At 47.7% G+C, this 20,426-nt stretch overlaps 1 protein-coding gene across 12 annotated transcripts in view; it reads left to right on the forward strand.

Annotated features, from left to right (window-relative positions):
* Nucleotides 1–18,177, forward strand: part of TLN2 (talin 2) — a 429,909-nt gene extending 411,732 nt beyond the window's left edge. For 10 of the 12 annotated variants that reach the window (XM_034994419.1, XM_034994414.1, XM_034994423.1 and 7 more), the window contains 5 exons: nt 6,955–7,080; nt 9,161–9,223; nt 9,315–9,542; nt 12,368–12,493; nt 14,187–18,177. In XM_034994419.1, the coding sequence (XP_034850310.1) occupies nt 6,955–7,080; nt 9,161–9,223; nt 9,315–9,542; nt 12,368–12,493; nt 14,187–14,315 (672 nt within the window). In that variant the 3' untranslated portion in view covers nt 14,316–18,177. The remainder of the gene's footprint in view (nt 1–6,954; nt 7,081–9,160; nt 9,224–9,314; nt 9,543–12,367; nt 12,494–14,186) is intronic. The other 2 variants (XM_034994422.1, XM_034994425.1) reach the window with 1 other exon arrangement.
* Nucleotides 18,178–20,426: the final 2,249 nt, after the last annotated feature.

Below are 20,426 nucleotides of genomic sequence, written 5' to 3' on the forward strand. Positions count from 1 at the left end.
CTAGAGAACAGTGTCTGGGGTTTTGAGGCCAGTTAAAGTCATTTGACCAAAATGACAAATTGTCATGGAAAAGAGATAGTCAGTTATCATGAATAAAGAAAAACACAGTTTAAAAGAGCCTTAAGGTGAAACCCATTCGTTAAAACAGGTGTGATTCTCTTATTTCTTTCCGGTAACCTTGCTGTTGGCCAGTATGCTGTCCTGCTTAGCCGAGGGGATGGGAAAAGGTGACCGATGTTCAGGGAGGAGTGGGAGCCCATATAGCATTTTCTGTATGGCTAAAGGGTGTGGGCTTTCAGCTTGTCTGCCACCAGTTGCTTCCAGGCCAGGACACGTAAAGAGTGTAAAAAGCGAAGATGTGTGGGGAGCTCAGCTAGCTCATGTTCCCGAGTGACCCCTGCCAGTGGTAGAACAGCAGCTCGTCAGACCCTCCACAGACACGTAGAGGATTCATATCAAAGGAGCTTTTGATGTAGTGAATATACCTGATCAAATATTTGAAAGCATCCCATTATCTTTTTTGTCCGTGCTTCCTAAGTAAACATGCATGTGACTTTTTTTTTTTTTTAAGATTTTATTTATTTATTTGACAGAGAGAGACATAGCGAGAGAGGGAACACAAGCAGAGGGAGTGGGAGAGGGAGAAGCAGGCTTCCCGCCGAGCAGGGAGCCCGATGTGGGGCTCGATCCCAGCACCCTGGGATCATGACCTGAGCCGAAGGCAGACGCCCAACAACTGAGCCACCCAGGCGCCCCTGCATGTCACTTTTTTGAAAGCATGATAATCTTGAAGAATTCTTCTGCCAAACAGAAGTAGCAATTAAAAGATCATTTCAGTGGTATTATTTTTCATCCAAACAAACAAAAAAACTAATAAAACAGTAGGTACTATGGGAAAACCACTCCCAAGATACTATTTGTGCAAGCTCGGACCTTTTCCAATGGTTGCTGCATGAACATGCGTTATCCTTTATCTGAGTACAAAGGGTGGTCTCTCCCCAAGTGGCAGCAAAACCATTTGGCACTGCTTTCTCTCTGCCATCCACTTTGTTTGCTGTTTCCCTGTAGCTTTCAGGGGGGATAAGGCCAGCTGTCCAGGTTTGGGCTCTTGGCAGGTCTAGTTAGTCTAAGAATTTTCCCGTTTATAAATTCTCATCGATAGTAAGGGTGGTGGTCCTAAAGACAGCCCACCCCTGGAGCCTCTAAAAGAAAAGCTGATTTGGCCCTTACACAGTTGAGTCTTTGGGTACGGGCTGAGGTCTGCCCCCAAGGCACCTCTCAGTTCAATGCCAGAAGCAGACTGGGAGCAGCCAAACTCACTACAAAAAAAAAGGAGAAACGTGGCTGCCTATTCCACTCAGGCTTCTAACTGGCCAGAAAATGTTTCACTGGTGTGGTGGGAGTTCTTGGGGTTGGCCTTCTTGTTTCGCTCAAGGACATTTAAATTACATGCAAAATGTCCACACTTCTAAAAAATATATCCAAAGGGTTTTTTTAAGTTTCTGATGTATATATGGCCTTGTTTTGAGTAGCAAGCGTTCTGCAAGACTCTCAGGAACACAGAACAAAGCACAATTCCCAACTGGAAAAATGGCACCATGAGTTGGGATGTGGTTTTTGCCGCCATTTGTGAGAAAAGTTTGACCATTGGGTTTATCAGCTCTTAGCAAGGCAGACCCTTAAAGGAGGTTTTTCATGGAGGGAGGCAGACATCAGGGCAGTGACCTTTGGGCCATCTTCTCTGGGTACCCTCAGCTCCCTCACCTTCAAGTTCATTGCAGGGAGGGGCTGCAGGGATGTAATTCACAAAGAAAAGGCCAAGTAAAAGGACCACGGACAGAAACATTCTTCCTCTGTGTAGCATATGCCCCAGGACCTGTTAGGGAGGAGGTTGGCAAAGATGCTTCAGGAGGGAGGTGAGGCTTCTCTGCGGAGGAGACCGAGAAAAAAAGGAAGAGAAAAAGTAGCACCTGCTTATTTTAGCCAGCACCTTCTTAATGAAGAAAGGTTTCATTTGGAATTGTAACACGTCTAAGCTAAAGGACCGGGAGAGTTGAGGTTCCTCCTTAAGCTACTAACGGAAACCCGATTGATGGTCAGGACGTGCAGGGCGCTGCCTTAGAGCCCAGAGGGCCCATCTCCTGTCTGGGTGTTGAGGGAGAGGGTGGAAGCAGCGCCGGTCTGTAGCGTCTGTTACTTGACCCTCCGTTCATCTTTGGTTTATGGTTTTTACTTATAATTATTTTAGGCTATCATCAGAAATGGCAGTTAGAAACTTTCTCCCAATTATGAGTGGAAAATGGTCCAGAGAGAGAAAAACGGCAGCACTTGTCAGCCTGCACAGGCCTTAAATGAGGCAGGAGCCAGACTAGCTTAGCCCAGAGTCTAAAAAACAATTTTTAAAACCACAAGAGTTATAATGAGCGCTGGGTGTTATATGCAAATAATGAATCATGGAACACGACAGCAAAAACTAATGATGTACTGTATGGTGACTAACATAACAAAATAAAATATAAAAAAATAAAACCACGGAATATATGTAGGAAGGGAAGTAATAATGAAATTAATTGCGAGGAGTTATTGAGCATTTACTATGGGTCAGTATTGCTCTACATATATTTATAATTTACCTATAGCACCCCTAACAGAGAGGTAGGAAGGAAGGCAGCTTCAGGAAATGAATGAATTACTGCAAAGATTATGTCCTCAGAATCCCTAAAAGGCCAAAAGGCAAAATAAAAATGAGGAGAGGCCTCCCCTTTCCCTTCCTCTGTCCCCACCTCCTACCCCAGTGGAACTCAAGCTCCTGAGACATTAGACCGATCAGAGCAAGACAGGAAGCTGGCAACAAGGGAGCCAGCTGAAAATGTGGCCTCTCCCCAGAGGGACCTCAGCAGACCTCTAACTTTTTAAGAAAGAGAAGCTCTGCAGGGGATCACCAAAGAGGAAAAATACCAGCAAACGGGTGCCTGGACCTTTCTCGCAGACCAGAAAGCGAAGGTGAGGATAAGCCCATCCTCTGCTGAAGTTCAGTGGGCAGTCCAGGAAAGACAGCTGGTGAGAGCTGGTGGTGAGCTGGCCAGTGGCCTTCTCACAGGGGAAAGGAACAGGGAAAAGGACACTGAACAGAGGATGAGAAGACAGATTCAGCACTCAGAGGCTGTAGCCAACACGTTCATGAAGCAGAGCAGATTCTCAGTTTGCACATCTGGTACTCTTTCCCTCAGCGCTGCTTTGCTAAGAGAACCCCTTTGCAAAATGCTGGGAATGCTGTTTACCTCTGTATATGCATGAGTAAGTGTCACAACAGGCTGTGAATGCAGGTTAAGGGGTGCAGGCAGGGCGTACAAGTAACAGTCCCCGGCCTTAAACAGGGCAGGAGCCAGCACATAGATGTGTGTGCCTTCCCCTGCCCAGGGAACACAGAATGGACAGTTACTGATGTGGACGCTTACTCAGTGCATTTCTCCTTCTCCAAGCATGTAAATTGTCCCCTGGCTGAACTCTAGAACTTGGGAGACCCCTTTTGAATGGGTACATTCATTCGGCAAACATTTACCATGTTGTCTACACTGCCTGATTGTGTGCTCGAGAGAGCGCATCAGTTGAATAAAACACAGTCCGTGCCCTGGAAGAGGACAGGCTGGTAGGCTTCAGTTAACTGGGGTCTATTTTCCTTCACCCAGGCCAGCATTTCCCATGGAGTAGCCCACCTCCATTAGGAATGAAGATTCACAGGCCCCACCACAGACCTGTTGAAACACAATCTGCATCTTTAACCAGATCCTTGGGTGATTCTGAGGGAGGGCTGTTGGTTTATTAGCCCACGTAATGAAAGCATTTTCTTAAGTTCATGGCACCCTGGGTCTCAGGATTCTTCAGGGTCTCCTTGTGACAGCTCCACATTACTATCCTCATTGTTCTCCATCTCCCAGCTACAGTGAGGTTTATTCTGTTGACAAATCCTGCAGTTTTGCTGTGATCCTTTTCCGTAGGAAGGTCCTTTGAAGACCAAGCCCATTCTGCTTCTTTCCTCTTCTGCATCGCGGTGGAACATGCGCCCTTCTCTTTGTAGCACTTACATCCTCCTCCCAGATGCCATGGCGTGTGCTGGTGGGAGCCAAGCAGACGGGCAGCCCTGACGGGGACACTTCGAAATTTCCGAGTCTGCTTGGCTCGGGGAGAATCCCATCTTATAGGCTAGAAGTTGTGTATGGCATGAGGAGATACCGGGTGTTGATGTTTATTTCCAGCAGGAGAGAGAGGTGGGCGTTTAGTCTTAGTGATAAACCTGGCCTACAGTGTCTAAACATTAGCCCTCAGCCCCTGTAGTCATCCCATTCAGCTTTACTCAGCCTTTCTTGGGAAACTCTCTAGTACTTTTTAGTCAGAGCAAGTGTCCCCCAGAGATGAGGCTTTCTGCCATGTCCTTTTTAAAGCATAGAGATGTTATAGAAAGAAAAACAAAAATTCATCAGTGGGCATTTATACCAGTTGCCATTGCAAGAAAAATCTGTGGGTGTCAAAAATATTTCCAAGCTGAATATCTATTTCAAGTATGTGTTCTAGGAAAAAAAAAAAAAAAAAAAAAACCCTTCAGGGCAATGGAAGATGTGGGCGAGGCCTGTAAAATTGGTTGGAACAAGATGATTCTGTCAGATCTATCCATGCTTAGAGTTAGCATTTAATTTTAAGAAAATTCCATTTTTGGGGCGCCTGGGTGGCTCAGTCGTTAAGTGTCTGCCTTCGGCTCTGGTCATGATCCCAGGGTCCTGGGATCAAGTCCCACATCGGGCTCCCTGCTCGGCGGGGAGCCTGCTTCTCCCTCTCCCACTCCCCCTGCTTGTGTTCCTGCTCTCGCTGTCTCTCTCTCTGCCAAATAAATAAATAAAATTAAAAAAAAAAAAAGAAAATTCCATTTTTATGGGTCCTAAAATTTGGGAAATCTGAAATCTGATGGGGTCCTCCATACACCTTGGAGGCTGCCTGAGACAAGGATCTGGGACACATTAAGTAGCCACCATTGGCTTCCGTTTCCTCTGCCCCAGTGGAAGGGGCACCCTTTGGGTTCAACACTTACGTGGTTTCCCTGGTACCTTAATTGGTTACACGCTTGAGTTTCTTTTGTTGAATGAATTTCCAAAAAGGCTCTTAAACCAGCATCACTGAATAGATATCCATAGATATCAGAGCCTAATGCAATTTCTTCGGAGCCTCTGTGTGACAGTACCTTTATGCAGTACCTATAAGAGTCTTATAATGAGCTGTCTTTCTGTTTCAGTAAACACATTTTATACTCCACCAGCACTGTAAGCTCCCCTTCTCCAGAATGAATCCACGGCAACTGAATCCATTTCTGCCCTGAATGCTCCTAGAGCAAGACTTTGTCCGATAAGAAAGAATATATGGCTTCTGTCCACGAACTTCTAAAATGCTGGCATCCTTCATCAGAGTCCCTAGATGTGCCCTGAAATGTTATATGATAACAACAGAGTTGTGAAAATAAAAATGAGCTTGGCATCTCTCATAGTTCAAGATGCAACCATAACGAATAGGAGCTGGGGAAAAAAATGTACCTATGTATCCATCCTGCCTGATGTTTCCTATGGGACCATAAGTGGCCAACTCTGAGCCTCTGATAAGTTAGTCCTCACTGATGCCCCAGGGGTGAGCAGGCTAGTAAAAACATCCTTACGGAGTCAGAGAGATTGAGGTTTAGATCTGGTTTGGAGTCTGGAATCATGCTGCCACGTGACCTTGTCCCAACACTCTACCTCCCTGAGCCTCAATTTTCTCACTGTGACTATAAGGATGACTATACAGTATAAGATCTATTTTTCTCTGGCTTGGTGCGAATTAAACAAGTAACATACGTGGAATGCCTAACAAGACCCTTGGCACATAGTAGCTGCTCTTAAAAAACATATTGCTGTTGTACAACGTTGCGGATGTACTTAATGCCACTGAATTATACACTTAAAATTGGTTCACAGGGTAAATTTTATCTATTTTTTTTGGCACATAAAGAAAAGTAATACTCTAGCTGACCATCACTGCAATGCCTGAAAGATACCAGCCCCATCGTCAACCTTCTTTAACCAAAGGGGACCTTAACCCTACTTAGGTTCACAGAACGTGAGTCCTAAGGGGACCTGGAGGAGGGCATCTAGTCTGACCACCCCAGATGGTGATGCTGCATCCCAGCCAGCCCGGGACTAAGGTCCTTACACTTGCCACACTTACCAGCGTTTCTCTCCAGCTTCCCGGCTTGTTCTGGTGGCACGGGGCACGGTGCTGGTGAACTTGGAGCAGAGCCCTCACGGCCTGACAGCACCTGCAAGGGGCCGGGGGTGGGGGTGGGGGGGACAGTGCCCTTCCCCAGTGTACAACAGCTCCACCTCCATGTCATGTCGCCTCGGTGTCTTTCCCGCCTCTGGTGATCTGCAGTTGGTACGGAACTCTCCCTGCTCAGCCACAAAGAGTGCAAATGCGTTTTCACTTTTGTTTTACAAATACAAGAAAAATAAGGCTTTTCACAACGAATAGCCACCTTTCCTTTCTTCAGCCCATTTTTGAGCCTTAGATTGTGATGATTGATTATTTAAATTTTGGTTATTGATGCCCATGGGACCATTTGATCATATTTTATTCACAGTGAATTTATGTCTGTTTAAAGACTCTGGTCTAGAAAAATAGTCTGTCTTAGACCTTCCTGATGGGAAATGTGTGTAGAATGCCACCACTAGCAGCTGGCACCTCTTAGAACCAAGGTAGCAGGAGGCAGCTGATGGAGAGGCGTTTCGCCAGCTTAGGCCTTTCCACCTGGGTATGGTGTGTCAGCCAAACAGTCAGAAACGGATGAAGAGCCAGGTGACCAAGAAGTAAGTAGTTTGGCAAAAAGTGCCCTTCGTGGATGCGAATGGCACATGATGTTGTCTTCTTCTGTTCTAGCAAGCAGACGAGACCCTGGACTTTGAAGAACAGATTCTGGAAGCTGCTAAATCCATTGCTGCTGCCACAAGTGCCCTGGTCAAGTCGGCCTCGGCAGCCCAGAGGGAGCTGGTGGCCCAAGGAAAGGTGGGTGAGCCTCGCTGGCCAGGTGCTGGAACCTTCACACGGTGAGAGCCTCTGAGGGCCGAGGAGATGGGACGGCCTGTGGCCTGGCCCGAGGCCACCGGTGCCGGGCCTTCCCTCCCTGAATTGCCCATCTCTGCCCCATCTGACTAAAAACTCTGTTTGCTTAAACCTGACATCCAGAATGAAGGGTTTGGCTTCTGGGCCAATCATCTGCTTCTTGTTAAGGAGAGCATCCCGTTCCAGGCCGCGATCAGGCCCCAAACAAGACATTTATATTCTCACTGTATATGAAGCTATTTAAAGATGTAAACTGTCATATTTTCCTAGTGGATGGCTCTGGGAGCATCAGAGTCAGGGGCTTCGTAATACCGTTTTCCAGCTTCAATGCTCAGTCCGTTCTTTAGAACTGTGTAGCGACATGCTCTCCAGCTCTGCAGTTAGCATTTTCCTGAGCCTATTGATCAAAAGGTCAGTCTGGTTTTAAGTCTGAGATTTCTTTGATCTGCCTCATCCCCAGTCACCAATTCCATCTGCATTAGCATGAAAGCATAGTTCTGTTTCAGTGACCCAAAGGATTAATGGTCTATTAGACTAATGCTGCATCTGGGAGGGTCTCCCAGTTTAAAATATTCCGTGTGTTGTTCCCATACACTGTGGAATGACTCCATCCAAATTGCATCTTGCGGAGAGCCTCTCGAATCTGGAGGCACTACAGAAATCCCGTCAGGTTGTGGGTTTGGGGAGTTTGGTCACCGTAATTGTCAGTTACTTCTGTTTGATATTAAAAGGCCTTGCTGTCAGTGTACAAGTAGACAAATATGATTGTGCCTTGACCTCAGAACTCGTAGTACAGACAGGAAGTTATGCCCAACCAGTGGCCATCCATCTTCCTTCACGAAATCTCTCGTGAGCTAAACCTTGTCCTAATCCAACCCACATACTGCGGCTCCTGTTTCTACACCGTCGTGTGTTGTATTGTTTGTTATTAACATGGGTATGTCTGTCTCTTCACTGGCATGCAGTCTGTCCCTTCGTGCTTCTCACTTATGCCCTGTAGATGTGGCAGAGGGCTGACTTCACTTAAGTACTTGCTGACCAATCAATATGTAAAGGCTAAAAATGGATCGTTGAGAAGAATATCCTACCTAAAAATTCCAGTCTCTTGATAAAGGACCGACTGTGTGCCAAATTGCTAGTACTAAGAGAATCTAACTTGTTCAAGCATTTGTTGAATATATTCAAGCATTTAGAAAGTTGGTAAAGGAGGCCCCACGGGACTTGGGTGAACTACAGGCTTGTAGACAGGACCTTGGGGTTTTATCTGATGTTCACCGAGCCTTGGTATAGTGCCTAATAATTGCTGACAGATCCCTAATTTCATATTCAAATTGAGGTACTCTTCTCTGACCTCCCCAGGCACCTCCCACCATGTAAAGGTTTTGCCTCCCAAAGCCATTCCCTCTGCATCTGGACAGAAAATGTTTCACTTGTTGCTGTAATTTCTAAATAGAAACAGAGATCATCTTAACGTCTAGCTTTCTACTTCTCTCCCAACCCCTGACAAAACAGTCTGAATTTCCTTAAGGCAAGCTTCTGCCATCAGCTGCACTGAAGGAAAGGCACCAGCGGCCTTTTTCCCCCCCATCACCTGCCAGAAAGTCACAGCATGGCTTTAGGGTCAGCAATCAGGAGAGATGTGAGTTTCCCTTGGCCCCTGAAAGAAGAGGCCTTGGTGGCTCCTGTGTTTGAGATGGAGAAAGGTTGGCAGAGGAAAGAAGCGTGGGAGGACAGCCCCGATCCGCCATTCCTGCGCAGTTTGCCCGGAAACACTACCTTGCAACAAAATGGTGGCCGTTCTGAGTGTCTCGGATCAAGTCCTCGGGGCCCAGAGGGACCCCAGCCAGCATGTGCGGGCACAGTCTTGGAGGGGCAGCAAGGGCGTCCCGTTCTCATGCTGGTGGTGCTGTGTGTCTGAAGAGATGTTTTTCTCTCCAGTTCCAGAGCGAGGTAGAGTGTGAGGGGCTGCAGGTCCCGCCGCGCTCTCCAGCGCTCATTCCTGGTTTCTGCCCTCCATCTCTAGGTGGGTTCCATCCCTGCCAATGCTGCCGATGACGGACAGTGGTCCCAGGGGCTGATTTCTGCCGTGAGTCACCTCCTCCTTCCTTCCCGATTGCTTTTTGGGTGCCCTGAGGGAGGTTCGGGCCCTGGGTCACTTCTCTACTGACTGTCCCCAGGCCCGGATGGTGGCAGGTGCAACCAGCAGTCTCTGTGAGGCAGCCAATGCCTCCGTTCAGGGACATGCCAGTGAGGAGAAGCTCATCTCGTCCGCCAAGCAGGTCGCTGCTTCCACGGCTCAGCTGCTCGTGGCCTGCAAGGTGAAAGCCGACCAGGATTCAGAGGCCATGAGGCGGCTACAGGTAATGGTCACTGATGCTGGTGGGAAAGTACTCCTGTTGGAGCGGGTAAGTGTCGCCAAAGGGGACAGTCTCACTTCCTTGGCATGACCTACCAGGCCTTCCATCAGCCAGCTCTGTCCCACGTTTCTCATTTTCTACCCAGTATAGCGTGCATCCTACGCCTGCTGCCCCAGCAAACTGACATTCTCCATGTGTGCCTTCTGGTCTCATGCTTTGGGGCTCCCACTCACCCAGAATGTCCCGGCCCTCCCCACCAGCCCCACCTGGTGATCTCCTACTCCTTCTTTGTGACTCATCTCCAGAGTCTCCTCTTCTGGGAAGCCCTCCTTGACTCCTGCAAGTCGGGCAGTCGTTCCCTCCTCTCTCCTTCCAGATAGAGCCCTTGGCCAGACCACTTTTAACAGTTCCTGTCATCTGGGACCGCCACATTTATTTTAACATCGGCCTTTGATAAGGCTGTGAATTCTTAGGTGCAGGCACCACGTCTTTATCTGCCTATCTCTCACACCTGAGATGGTACCTGTTCCAGTAGGGGCCCTCATGCACTGTTTGCGAAAGAAAGGAGAAGAAGGACTGAGGAATTTCTAGAAGACTGTGGCTGAGGTTTCCCAGAGCCCAAAGAACATGCTCGTGATGAAAGTTATAGTCGAATCCCCCCCAGTGCATACAAGTTTTCCTGATTGTTTTAATTATAGAAGTGTTTAAACACAGTGAAGGAAATGTTTGGATGAAAAAAAAATCACAGAGCCTCAACCTCTTCACATGTCAAATGTCACCATTTTCTTCTCTTCCTATTTTTATGTCTATATAAAATAACTCTGCTTGTCATCATAGCAAGAGACATTCTGCTTTTTTTCCACTTAACATTTTATCATACATAGCTTTTTATTTGAAGAAAAAGCTTCATAATTTCTCTACATAAAGCTAATTGGTCCATTCTCCATGAGCCTCATTTTAATGATTGCATGATACTACGTCACCTGATTATGCCAGAATTTCCTTATACTTTGGACATTTTGTTTCAAATTTTCTAGATGTCCTAGATATTAGAAGTGTTAGAATGCAGACTGTTTATATGGCTGAAAAAAACGTTTATATTCCATGAATAAAATCATAAATGGCAGAAACATTTGAACAATTTCACCGACACTTGGAACTTTCATTTCATTTTGAAAGTCCTAAAGTGTGTTTCTGTTACTCAATCCTCCTGAGTCTCCCTCACCCACCTCCCTTACCTTCATTCGACTCCTGGGATAAACCCAGGGGGGAAATGGGGAGTTACATGTTGGTGAATGTGTGGTTTGTGGGATTGGAGGACACTGCTGGAGAAAACATCCTGAGTTAAGAGTGACCTGGGTTCAAGTCCTGCCTCTGCCATGTATTAAGTGCATGATCTTAACACATCACTAAAAACTCTCCAGGCCTTCAATTGCCTGGGCTGTGAAATAAGGATAGAGATGCCCACACTGGATCTTATGAAGGCCAAGAGATGTGAACGTGCTTGTGTGAGCCCCGAGGATTTACACGGGCAAAGCACAGCATCACTCTCCTTGTCATCATTACTGATGTAACTGGGTGCTGCAGTGTCACATCTGTGTTCGAATCCCAGCTCTGTAACATCCAAGCTGCAGGGTCTCAGAGAAGTTACTCAACCCAGTTTCTGCATCAGGGAACTGCAGTGGTGACCTCTGACCTCATAAAGCTATTTTGAGAATGAACTTGTCATATATTAATTGGCATTCCCTTCCCTTCTGGTGCAAGCCCTCATAGTCCCCATGGGTCACTTTAGATCACCCACCAGATGAGCTAGTTACTTTGCGAAGAACTCAGCTTTCCGATGGCTCATCCCCATGCACAAGTCCTTGACTCTGAGGGGACCTGAGCCAGGAATATGGGAGACTTAACGAAGCCTGGACCACTGTTAGAAGAAAATTCCAAACTTTGGGGGGCAGGGGTGGGCAAGAAGACAAGTCCCGGGGGCCCTGCTTCATGCACATTAAGAGTAAGCCAGTGTGGGCTGTAGCCCTTACTAAAGATCTAGACTTCACATTGGAAAGCTTTTCTTTACCTGTCTCTAGCAATGGCCCCATCCTTGAGCATTTGGCCTAAAAGCCCAGCTGTGCCTCTGAAAACACACCTGTGGAGGCCCTAGTTACTGCGGGGCTCCCAGCGCCGCACCCCCCCCGCCCCCCCTGCCGTGCAGGATGAGGCTGTGCTTTCCTACCCTTCGTTTCCTCAGGAAGCATTCAGTGAGTGCCAGCCCTGGGCACCCACTGTGCCAGGTGCTAGGGAGGCAAAGACAAAAGTCACAGCCCCTGCCCCCAAGTTAGTCACTGTCCAGGAGGGAGAGGGGCAACCACAAGTGTGGGAGGGGACACACACAAGCCAGCACAGAGCTCTCTGGGAGCGCTGTGGGGGGAGTGTGTGTAAGGCCATAACAGACAGAAAAAGTGCTATCCAAGCCAAGTCTTTGTGTTTGTCTGAATTGGATGGGGCAGGGAGAGGTAGTGTTCTAGACCAAGGAGACAAGCCCTGGACCTGCATCTGTTAACACACATTTCACATTGCTACAGTCATCTGTTTACATAAGTATAATCCCCCCTCAAAAGTATGTGTTCCTTGGGAGCCAGGAACTGTATCTCATTTCTCTGTGAATGACCTAAGGTTAGGTAAGTGCCAGTGTTGGTAGAATAGATGGACGGCTGGACAGGCAGATGGATACCAAGGAAAGAGAAATGCTGTGTTATCATTGGATGATAGGGTGATAAATCGGTTGAGAGTTCCATGAACTGTACTTTCATGTCTATTCTTGCTGAATCCAAATTGGCCGTTTCTAATGATACAATATATGTTTTTTTCTCCCTCTCCAGGCAGCAGGAAATGCTGTGAAAAGAGCCTCAGATAATCTTGTTCGTGCAGCCCAGAAAGCAGCATTTGGCAAAGCTGATGATGATGATGTTGTAGTGAAAACAAAGTTTGTAGGGGGCATTGCTCAGGTTTGTGATTAAATCCAGAGAGTGTTTACTCCGGAGATGGGCATTGTTATAAGAAAGATACAAAATAATAACGACTTAAACAGGATGGAGGTGTATTTCTCCCTTGTGAAATAGTCTGGGTCTAAGCAGTCTGTGATGGTACGCTGGTTCCTTTGTATCTGAGCCCCAGGCTCCATCTGCCTTATTGCCCCACCATCCCTGAGACGTTGCCTTGGCCAGTTGGTCCAAGATGGGTCACTAACCACCCTCGTTTCCTCTCATGTGCCACTGGTCAGGACTTAGTCATGTGGCCAACCTGCACAGAAGTGCAGGTTTCCCAGCTGCAAAAGGTGCTGGGAAACGTAGTATTCTTTCCTGAGGAGCCCTCTGCCCAGCCCAAATCAGGGACTCTGTTATAGAAAAGGGGAAGAAGAGAAGTTAGAAGACAATAGCATTATCATTTAAATAAAATGATGGATTTGGAGCTACTACCCCACTCCAGATATTTGGCCCTACAGAGAGAATGAATGGTAACCCCTTAACAGAATTTAGATAAGAGTAAACAGGCTTCTGGCTTATTAGGATTGCATTCTTGAGCATGGTAGTGAGGAGCAAACTTCAGGAAATCAGGCCTGCAGTTTGGGGTATGTGTTGATATAAATCCATTATACAAGAATGGTTTTCTTTTTTTTTTTTTAAGATTTTATTTTTGTGAGAGAATGAAAGCGATCGAGCACCAGCTCGGGGGAGGGGCAGAGGGAGAAGCAGACTCCCCACTGTGCAGGGAGCCCGATGCAGGACTCGATCCCAGGACCCCGGGATCATGACCTGAGCTGAAGGCAGACACTTAACCGACTGAGCCACGCAGGCGTCCAAGATTGGCTTTCTTATCAGTGTTAGGAAGTTACTCATCCCCATGCCTTCCTTAGCTCTTCCTGAACCATTCCCTGTGTTTGGAAATACACTGGATGCATTTCTACCAGAATCTATTTCTTGATACACTAGTTCCATGAGAGGTTCCATGAGGAAGGACCGCTGATCAAATAAGTGTGGGAAATCCTGTCCTCTCTAACTCCACCTCGGACTATCATAGTGATCATTAGCCTAGGAAAGGCTCTGAAAGGGCCCATAGGGAAGAAATCTACTTGGCTTTCTTGAACACAAGCTTAACCTTTTTTTACCTGGTATCTATTAACCAGTATTCCTCTGATCATATCTTAGAAGGATGAAACAAATAAATGAAAGCTGTCACATGGTTAAGGACTCCAGCTTCAGCTTCAGGGACACTTGGCCAGGTCCTGCTCCACTAGCTGGGTATTCAGGGAAGTGGACCCACATCTCTCAGCTTCAGGTTCCTCATTGGAAAAATGGGACACTTGATAGGGACGACTTCACCATGTTGCCATGAAGACGATAGAACACTCAACATGAAGTGCTTACCCCAGCACCTGGTGCACAGTAGGGATGCAGTAGATGTTTGCTGTTAAATCACTGGCCAAAAGTCAGCTTATTTCGTGGGTCAACTGGGTCATTGGTCTCAAAACCCAGGATGTGGCCCAGAGGCTGGTCTCCAGAGCTAAAATACTTAGTCCCAGTGTCTTGCTGTGTTGTCCTATAGCAGAGGCTGTGCGAGCTCATGAGACAGGCAGTGGAGTTGGGGAGGGCAGTTTTCTGGAAGGTTTTAGATCCATCCAGCTTGTTGCTTTCCTTGTAGATCATTGCCGCCCAGGAGGAAATGTTGAAAAAAGAACGAGAACTGGAAGAAGCAAGGAAAAAACTGGCCCAGATCCGCCAACAACAGTATAAATTCCTACCCACTGAGCTGAGGGAGGACGAAGGATAAGGCCAGAGCCAAGATGGCGTGCCCCAGGGGATGGCTCTGCAAGAACTGGACAGACCGTGTTCCCGAGAGGCTGGGCACTTACCCCTGGGGCCAGCCCAGAGCCCTGAGTGCTCATTCTCACGTCTCTGTCCCGTAGGGCACCGGCTGCATGATCGTGATGTCACACGGTACAGTGTCCCACCCACAGCTCCTTCGCCACCTCCCCTCATGCCTCACCATATCTCAGGAGAGAGGGGCGCACGTTTCGTGAACTGTTACCAAGAAAGAGAAGTCAGTATTATGTCGTTTTCAGACACTTTTGCTTTCGTTGGTCCTTCTCTAGGCCCCGCTCCTGGGCCTTCTGTGAAATCTTAAGAGGAAAAAAATAATGGCTTGGGGAAAATCACTCATGTCCTAGGTAGTGTTCTCCCTCTCAGGAGAAGATGGAAGTTGGAGTTGGACACAGTTAATAAAAGCCAGAAACGTAAACCAGTGTGGACTCCAGGAGGGCAACTCCGGTCCTTCGGTGTCTCAAGCACTGGCTCCCTCAGAGGGTGGAGAATTCCTGCTCCCATTTGCACGCTTTCTTGCCTCCGTGTGTAAGCTCCTTGTGCAATCTAGACCCATCTTGTGTTCTGTGGCCCAGAAAACCGGACAATTATTTTTTTCCTCCATAATCCAAAGGGCAGAAGTACGGGGGACTGCCAGGGCTTGGTGAGCAGGGGCTGTAATAAAATGTGTGGGCTCCTTCCTCTGCAGAGCTGTTTCAGTTCGTACAAGTTCACCCACACAAACCCACGGCCTCCAGGTGACAGTCTGCACAATGTCCCCCTCCGAAGCATTCGAGGTGGGGATTCAGCTAGAATAAAGCAATGCCGTGGTGACTCCACCTTCCCGGTCCTACATTGGCTCCTCTGCTCTCAAAATGCTTAGATTTCTGGGTTGCAAGGCATCGCTTTCAAAATCTGTCACCTGTCCTGCCTCCCAGGGTGGACACTTTTTCTGTGTCTTAATATTCTTAAAATCTAGATGCATCCTACAATCCACATGAACCTTTAACAAGATACTTGTGCTGATGAGTGCGTCTTACAAGGAAAGGCATGTGGTATTTCCAGAGTCCGTCTTCTGGATGCCACACTTCAGGATTTCATCCCCCCCCCCTTTTTTTGTTCTCCTTTCAGAGCCTGTTCCTTTAAAAGGGCATTTTAAGACCTTGAAGTTACCTTTAATCTGAGCCTTTAATCAAGACAGTACGTGAAGGACGAATGGCTTGTGGAATAGATACTAATGCCAGATAGCAAGTGTTTTTGAGAGAATTCACGAGGGGAAGACAGTGGTGATGGAGGCACGTGGGTTTTGAAGATAGCCATCCTCCACTGCCCTATAGTGACATGGTGTCCCATCTCCTATCTCCTCCACAGTATGACTTCTGGATCCCAGCCAGGGTAAAAGTGGATGCTTTGGTCTTTTCGGCCTTGCCCCACAGTCCTGCTTTAGTAGCCTCTAGCCCATGTCGTAGTTTTAAAATTCAATTAAACTTATGACAGTGTCCCATGTTTATGAGAGACTTATGAGTGCTATACATAGAATTGTTTTTCCCAGACGAGTAGGAAGTTAGAGGAAATACAGTGCAAATAAAAAGCAAGTGGAGAGAGTATGTAGGGAACTGGGGGGGATGGAGGCCCCAACTCTGAAGAGGAGGGAGCAGCAGAGCCCTGAGTTTCTCAGGGAAATTCTAGCACACTCTTGGCTCTCCCTGAGTGTAGCTAGGACAACCCTTCATCTCTGCCCTGGGCTGCAGCCCCGCAGACCTCAGAATGAAAACTGAGGGCCCCATGGACGAGGGTGGGGGTCTCCCTGAGAGACATTCCACGGACGGGCACAGGGTGTTTCAGAGACTGTTCATCAGACCAGAAGGCTCAGAGTCAAGGTGTGTTAATGGCCTCGTTGTAGCAGGACCTGGGGAGCCCCTCCATGGCCCACCTTCACCGTATTTTCTTCCAGACTGTGTATGTGCTTCTCCCCTTGCCCATGTCCCCTGTCACCTCCCGGCATCCCAGGAGCTGGGCAGGGACAGGCAGTGAGTTCTCTCTCCCTGCCCCAGTCGTTGAAAACCTCTACTGCATTTGATACAGAAAAACCTAGAGACAGGCCAGTGGAAAGGCCTGTCCTTGACAACTTGAGAGAACAGGCATGGATCGAAGTTTATCTTTGTAGGACCTGTATACGTAAGCTCCTGTCTCGGGGGGTTCTGCTGCTAGGAGCTTGGGGAAGCTGGTTCCCCGTATCACCGGGCGCGGTGCTGGCTTTTTCCTCGTCCACACTGCATACATATATGTGAATGGCCTCATGGCTGCCTTAGTCTTTTCCCATTTCATGAAACGGTTGAAAGACTGTGCTTTGAGAGTTATTTCATGGGCACGTGACCCCAAATGGCATGAAGGGGGCTTCTGGCTCTTCTTCAAAGGGAGATAAAGCAGAGATGAGTCGCATTTGGGGTGCGAGATTTCATTGAGGAGCATCTAACAAGAAGATGGTTTCATGGTAAAAATGGTCCCAGGCCTGGAGCATAGAAATGCTTCCCTCCATGCGAAGGGAGAGCAGGTGTGTGCCCCGTGACGGGAACTAACACCGGGCTTCGAAGCCTTCAGCTGAGCTTCGAGTCTGGAGATTTCTATCTCGGAAGGTCAAAACAGGAACCTGAGCTGACGTCAGAACTGCTCAGTGATGCGGGAGTTTGGATTTTGCTTGGTGCTGCCTCTCGGAGGCTTTGAGCAAGGGTGCTTGCAGCTGCATTCAGTTGGGGACCCTTGCTCAAACCCTGGCGGCGTGCCCGCAGGGGTGGTGGGGGTGCTCAGCGGGAGAGTACCGTGAGGCCTGGGCAGCCGTGCAGCCCTGTGTCGGGGCCCCCTGGTCCCCTGCAGAGGAGCCTCCTGAACCACAGCAAACGCTTTATCACGGAAAACTCTTTGGGCTTCGCAGAGGCTTTCCCTGAGTGCTTTCTGGGTGTTTCATCAGTCCGTGAGTTTCTATAACCAAAGCCCATTCCTAATTTACCCATTTATTAATACCAAAATTCGCCACCCCCCAAGAGAGTGAACCCCACCACCAAAGCGATCCCTGGGCCAAAACCTCACGGCCGAGTCACCACCGCCTCAGCAGTGAACCCCCACATCTCCCCCCAGCTCTGAGGTTCTGGACTGTGGCAGGGCCTCTGGGGGTTCTGGCCTTGGGACCCCAGCACAGACTCTGAGTGTGTTCAGTTCTCAGACCCCTGAAGGAAGTGTCCCCTCTGCCGACCAAGGGAGTAGCCACCTCTGAGAGACTCAGGGGAACCAGGGAGTTGGGGGCAAACGTTCCCATCAGGTGAAGAAGCAGTAGCATTCAGAAGCCCAAAGAGCCTGACAGCTGTGCTAGGGGCTCGGGTGCCAACTCCCCAAGGTCCCTTCCGGGTGCTGGCCTCAGTAGGGGGAAGTTGTCTTCCCCAACAAGGTCCCCAAGTCCCTGAGACTACTGCTCCATCTTCCTGAGTGTCTGCTTGCTATGTTTATGGTCGTTAGGAACAGGCATGTGACAGAGCTTCTGTTGACTCATTAAAAAAACAAGATGAAGAGACATTTCTGTAAAAGAGGTTGGGATCTGGCCTTCCTACGAGCCCCCCTCCTAGCCCTCCCATAAGCCACCCTCTCTCAGTCACCCTGTCAGCGTCGGCACCTCCTGGTTCCACAGAGCATGAGGCTGGGTTTCCCTCAGTCACCTTCTCACCTGGCTGCAAAATCTAGAAGCAAACAGGAAAGTTAAGCTCTGCCCCATGTCATGATGTCTTTATTGATCTGGTCGCATAAATTATTTTTTTTTAATTCACCAGAAATAAACTTTTAAAGGAATGAACCTGCGTGAGAGTCACATGGGAATGGGGGGGAGGAGGAGGGACCAGAATGTATTCTTGTCATGGGAGGGAAATTCCGCCTTGAATACAACCCCACGCTTACCTAACGTGTGTTAGAGGAATTGTGTGTGTGTGTGTGTGTGTGTGTCCGCGCGCCAGAGGCCAAGCCGCGGGGACTTTGTGCTCCCTATAGGTTTGCTGACTCCAAAGAAAATTCAGAGAAATAGGCCGTACGTAGGATGATGCATGATTTTCCCCTGAAAGAAGCAGGCCCCCTGGACAAGCAGCCTGGGGCTTGCTGACCATGGGTGTTACCTCGCTGGAAGGTTCTGCAGCTAAATACAGGGTCGGTATATATGCTGCTCTCTGGCTCTGACGGGGACCTGACCCCAGGAGATCAGCTTCACCTCTGACAGCTGAGCCAGAGATGCAACCTGCAGGGATTTTTCCTTCCTGGAGGGAGGGGGTGCAGACTCTTTGGCCAGGGCCCTTGTTTGGGGGAAGCCAGACTCAGAAAAGTGCCAGGCATTTCTTTTTTTTTTTTTTATCAGATCTTTTTTTTTTGTTTTATTTTATTATGTTATGTTAGTCACCATACATTACATCATTGTTTTTGATGTAGTGTTCCATGATTCATTGTTTGCTTTTAACACCCAGTGCTCCATTCAATACGTGCCCTCTTTAATACCCATCACCAGGCTAACCCATCCTCCCATCCCCCTCCCCTCTAGAACCCTCAGTTTGTTTCTCAGAGTCCATAGTCTCATGGTTCTTCTCCCCCTCCGATTCCCCCCCTTCATTTTTCCCTTCCTACTATCTTCTTTTTTTTTTTTTAACATGTATTATTTACTTCAGAGGTACAGATCTGTGATTCAACAGTCTTACACAATTCACAGCACTCACCATAGCACATACCCTCCCCAATGTCTATCACCCAGCCACCCCACCCCTCCCACCCCCCCCACAACTCTAGCAACCCTCAGTTTGTTTCCTGAGATTAACAATTCCTCATATCAGTGAGATCATATGATACATGTCTTTCTCTGATTGATTTATTTCACTCAGCATAATACCTTCCAGTTCCATCCACGTCATTGCAAATGGCGAGATTTCTTCTTCCTTTTTTTGATGGCTGCATAATATTCCATTGTATATATATACCACATCTTCTTTATCCATTCATCTGTTGATGGACAGCTGGGCTCTTTCCATAGTTTGGCTATTGTGGACATTGCTGCTATAAACATTGGGATGCACGTACCCCTTCGGATCCCTACATTTGTATCTTTGGGGTAAATACCCAGTAGTGCAATTGCTGGGCCGTAGGGTAGCTCTATTTTTAATTTTTTGAGGAACCTCCATACTATTTTCCAGAGTGGCTGCACAAGCTTGCATTCCCACCAACAGTGTAGGAGGGTTCCCCTTTCTACACATCCTCGCCAAAATCTGTCATTTCCTGACTTGTTAATTTTGGCCATTCTGAGTGGTGTGAGGTGGTATCTCATTGAGGTTTTGATTTGGATTTCCCTGATGCCGAGCGATGTTGAGCACTTTTTCATGTGTCTGTTGGCCATTTGGATGTCTTCTTTGGAAAAATGTCTTTTCATGTCTTCTGCCCATTTCTTGATTGGATTAGTTGTTCTTTGGGTGTTGAGTTTGATAAGTTCTTTCTAGATTTTGGATACTAGCCCTTTATCTGATATGTCATTGGCAAATATCTTCTCCCATTCTGTCGGTTTTCTTTTGGTTTTGTTGACTATTTGCTGTGCAAAAGCTTTTTATCTTGATGAAGTCCCAATAGTTCATTTTTGCCCTTGCTTCCCTTGCCTTTGGTGATGTTTCTAGGAAGAAGTTGCTGTGGCTGAGGTCGAAGAGGTTGCTGCTTGTGTTCTCCTCTAGGATTTTGATGGACTCCTGTCTCACATTTAGGTCTTTCAATAATATTGAGTCTATTTTTGTGTGTGGTGTAAGGAAATGGTCCAGTTTCATTCTTCTGCATGTGGCTGTCCAATTTTCCCAACACCATTTGTTGAAGAGACTTTTTTCCACTGGACATTCTTTCCTGCTTTGTCGAAGATTAGTTGACCATTGAGTTGAGGGTCCATTTCTGGGCTCTATTCTGTTCTATTGATCTATGAGTCTGTTTTTGTGCCAGTACCATACTGTCTTGATGATTATGTGCCAGGCATTTCTAATCTGCAAGAGGGCCATGTCAAAGAATCACCATGGCAACGGAGAGTGTC

This window comes from Mirounga leonina, unplaced genomic scaffold (assembly GCF_011800145.1).
Source record: "Mirounga leonina isolate KUSES-001 unplaced genomic scaffold, KU_Mleo_1.0 Mir_91, whole genome shotgun sequence".
NCBI lineage: Eukaryota > Metazoa > Chordata > Mammalia > Carnivora > Phocidae > Mirounga > Mirounga leonina.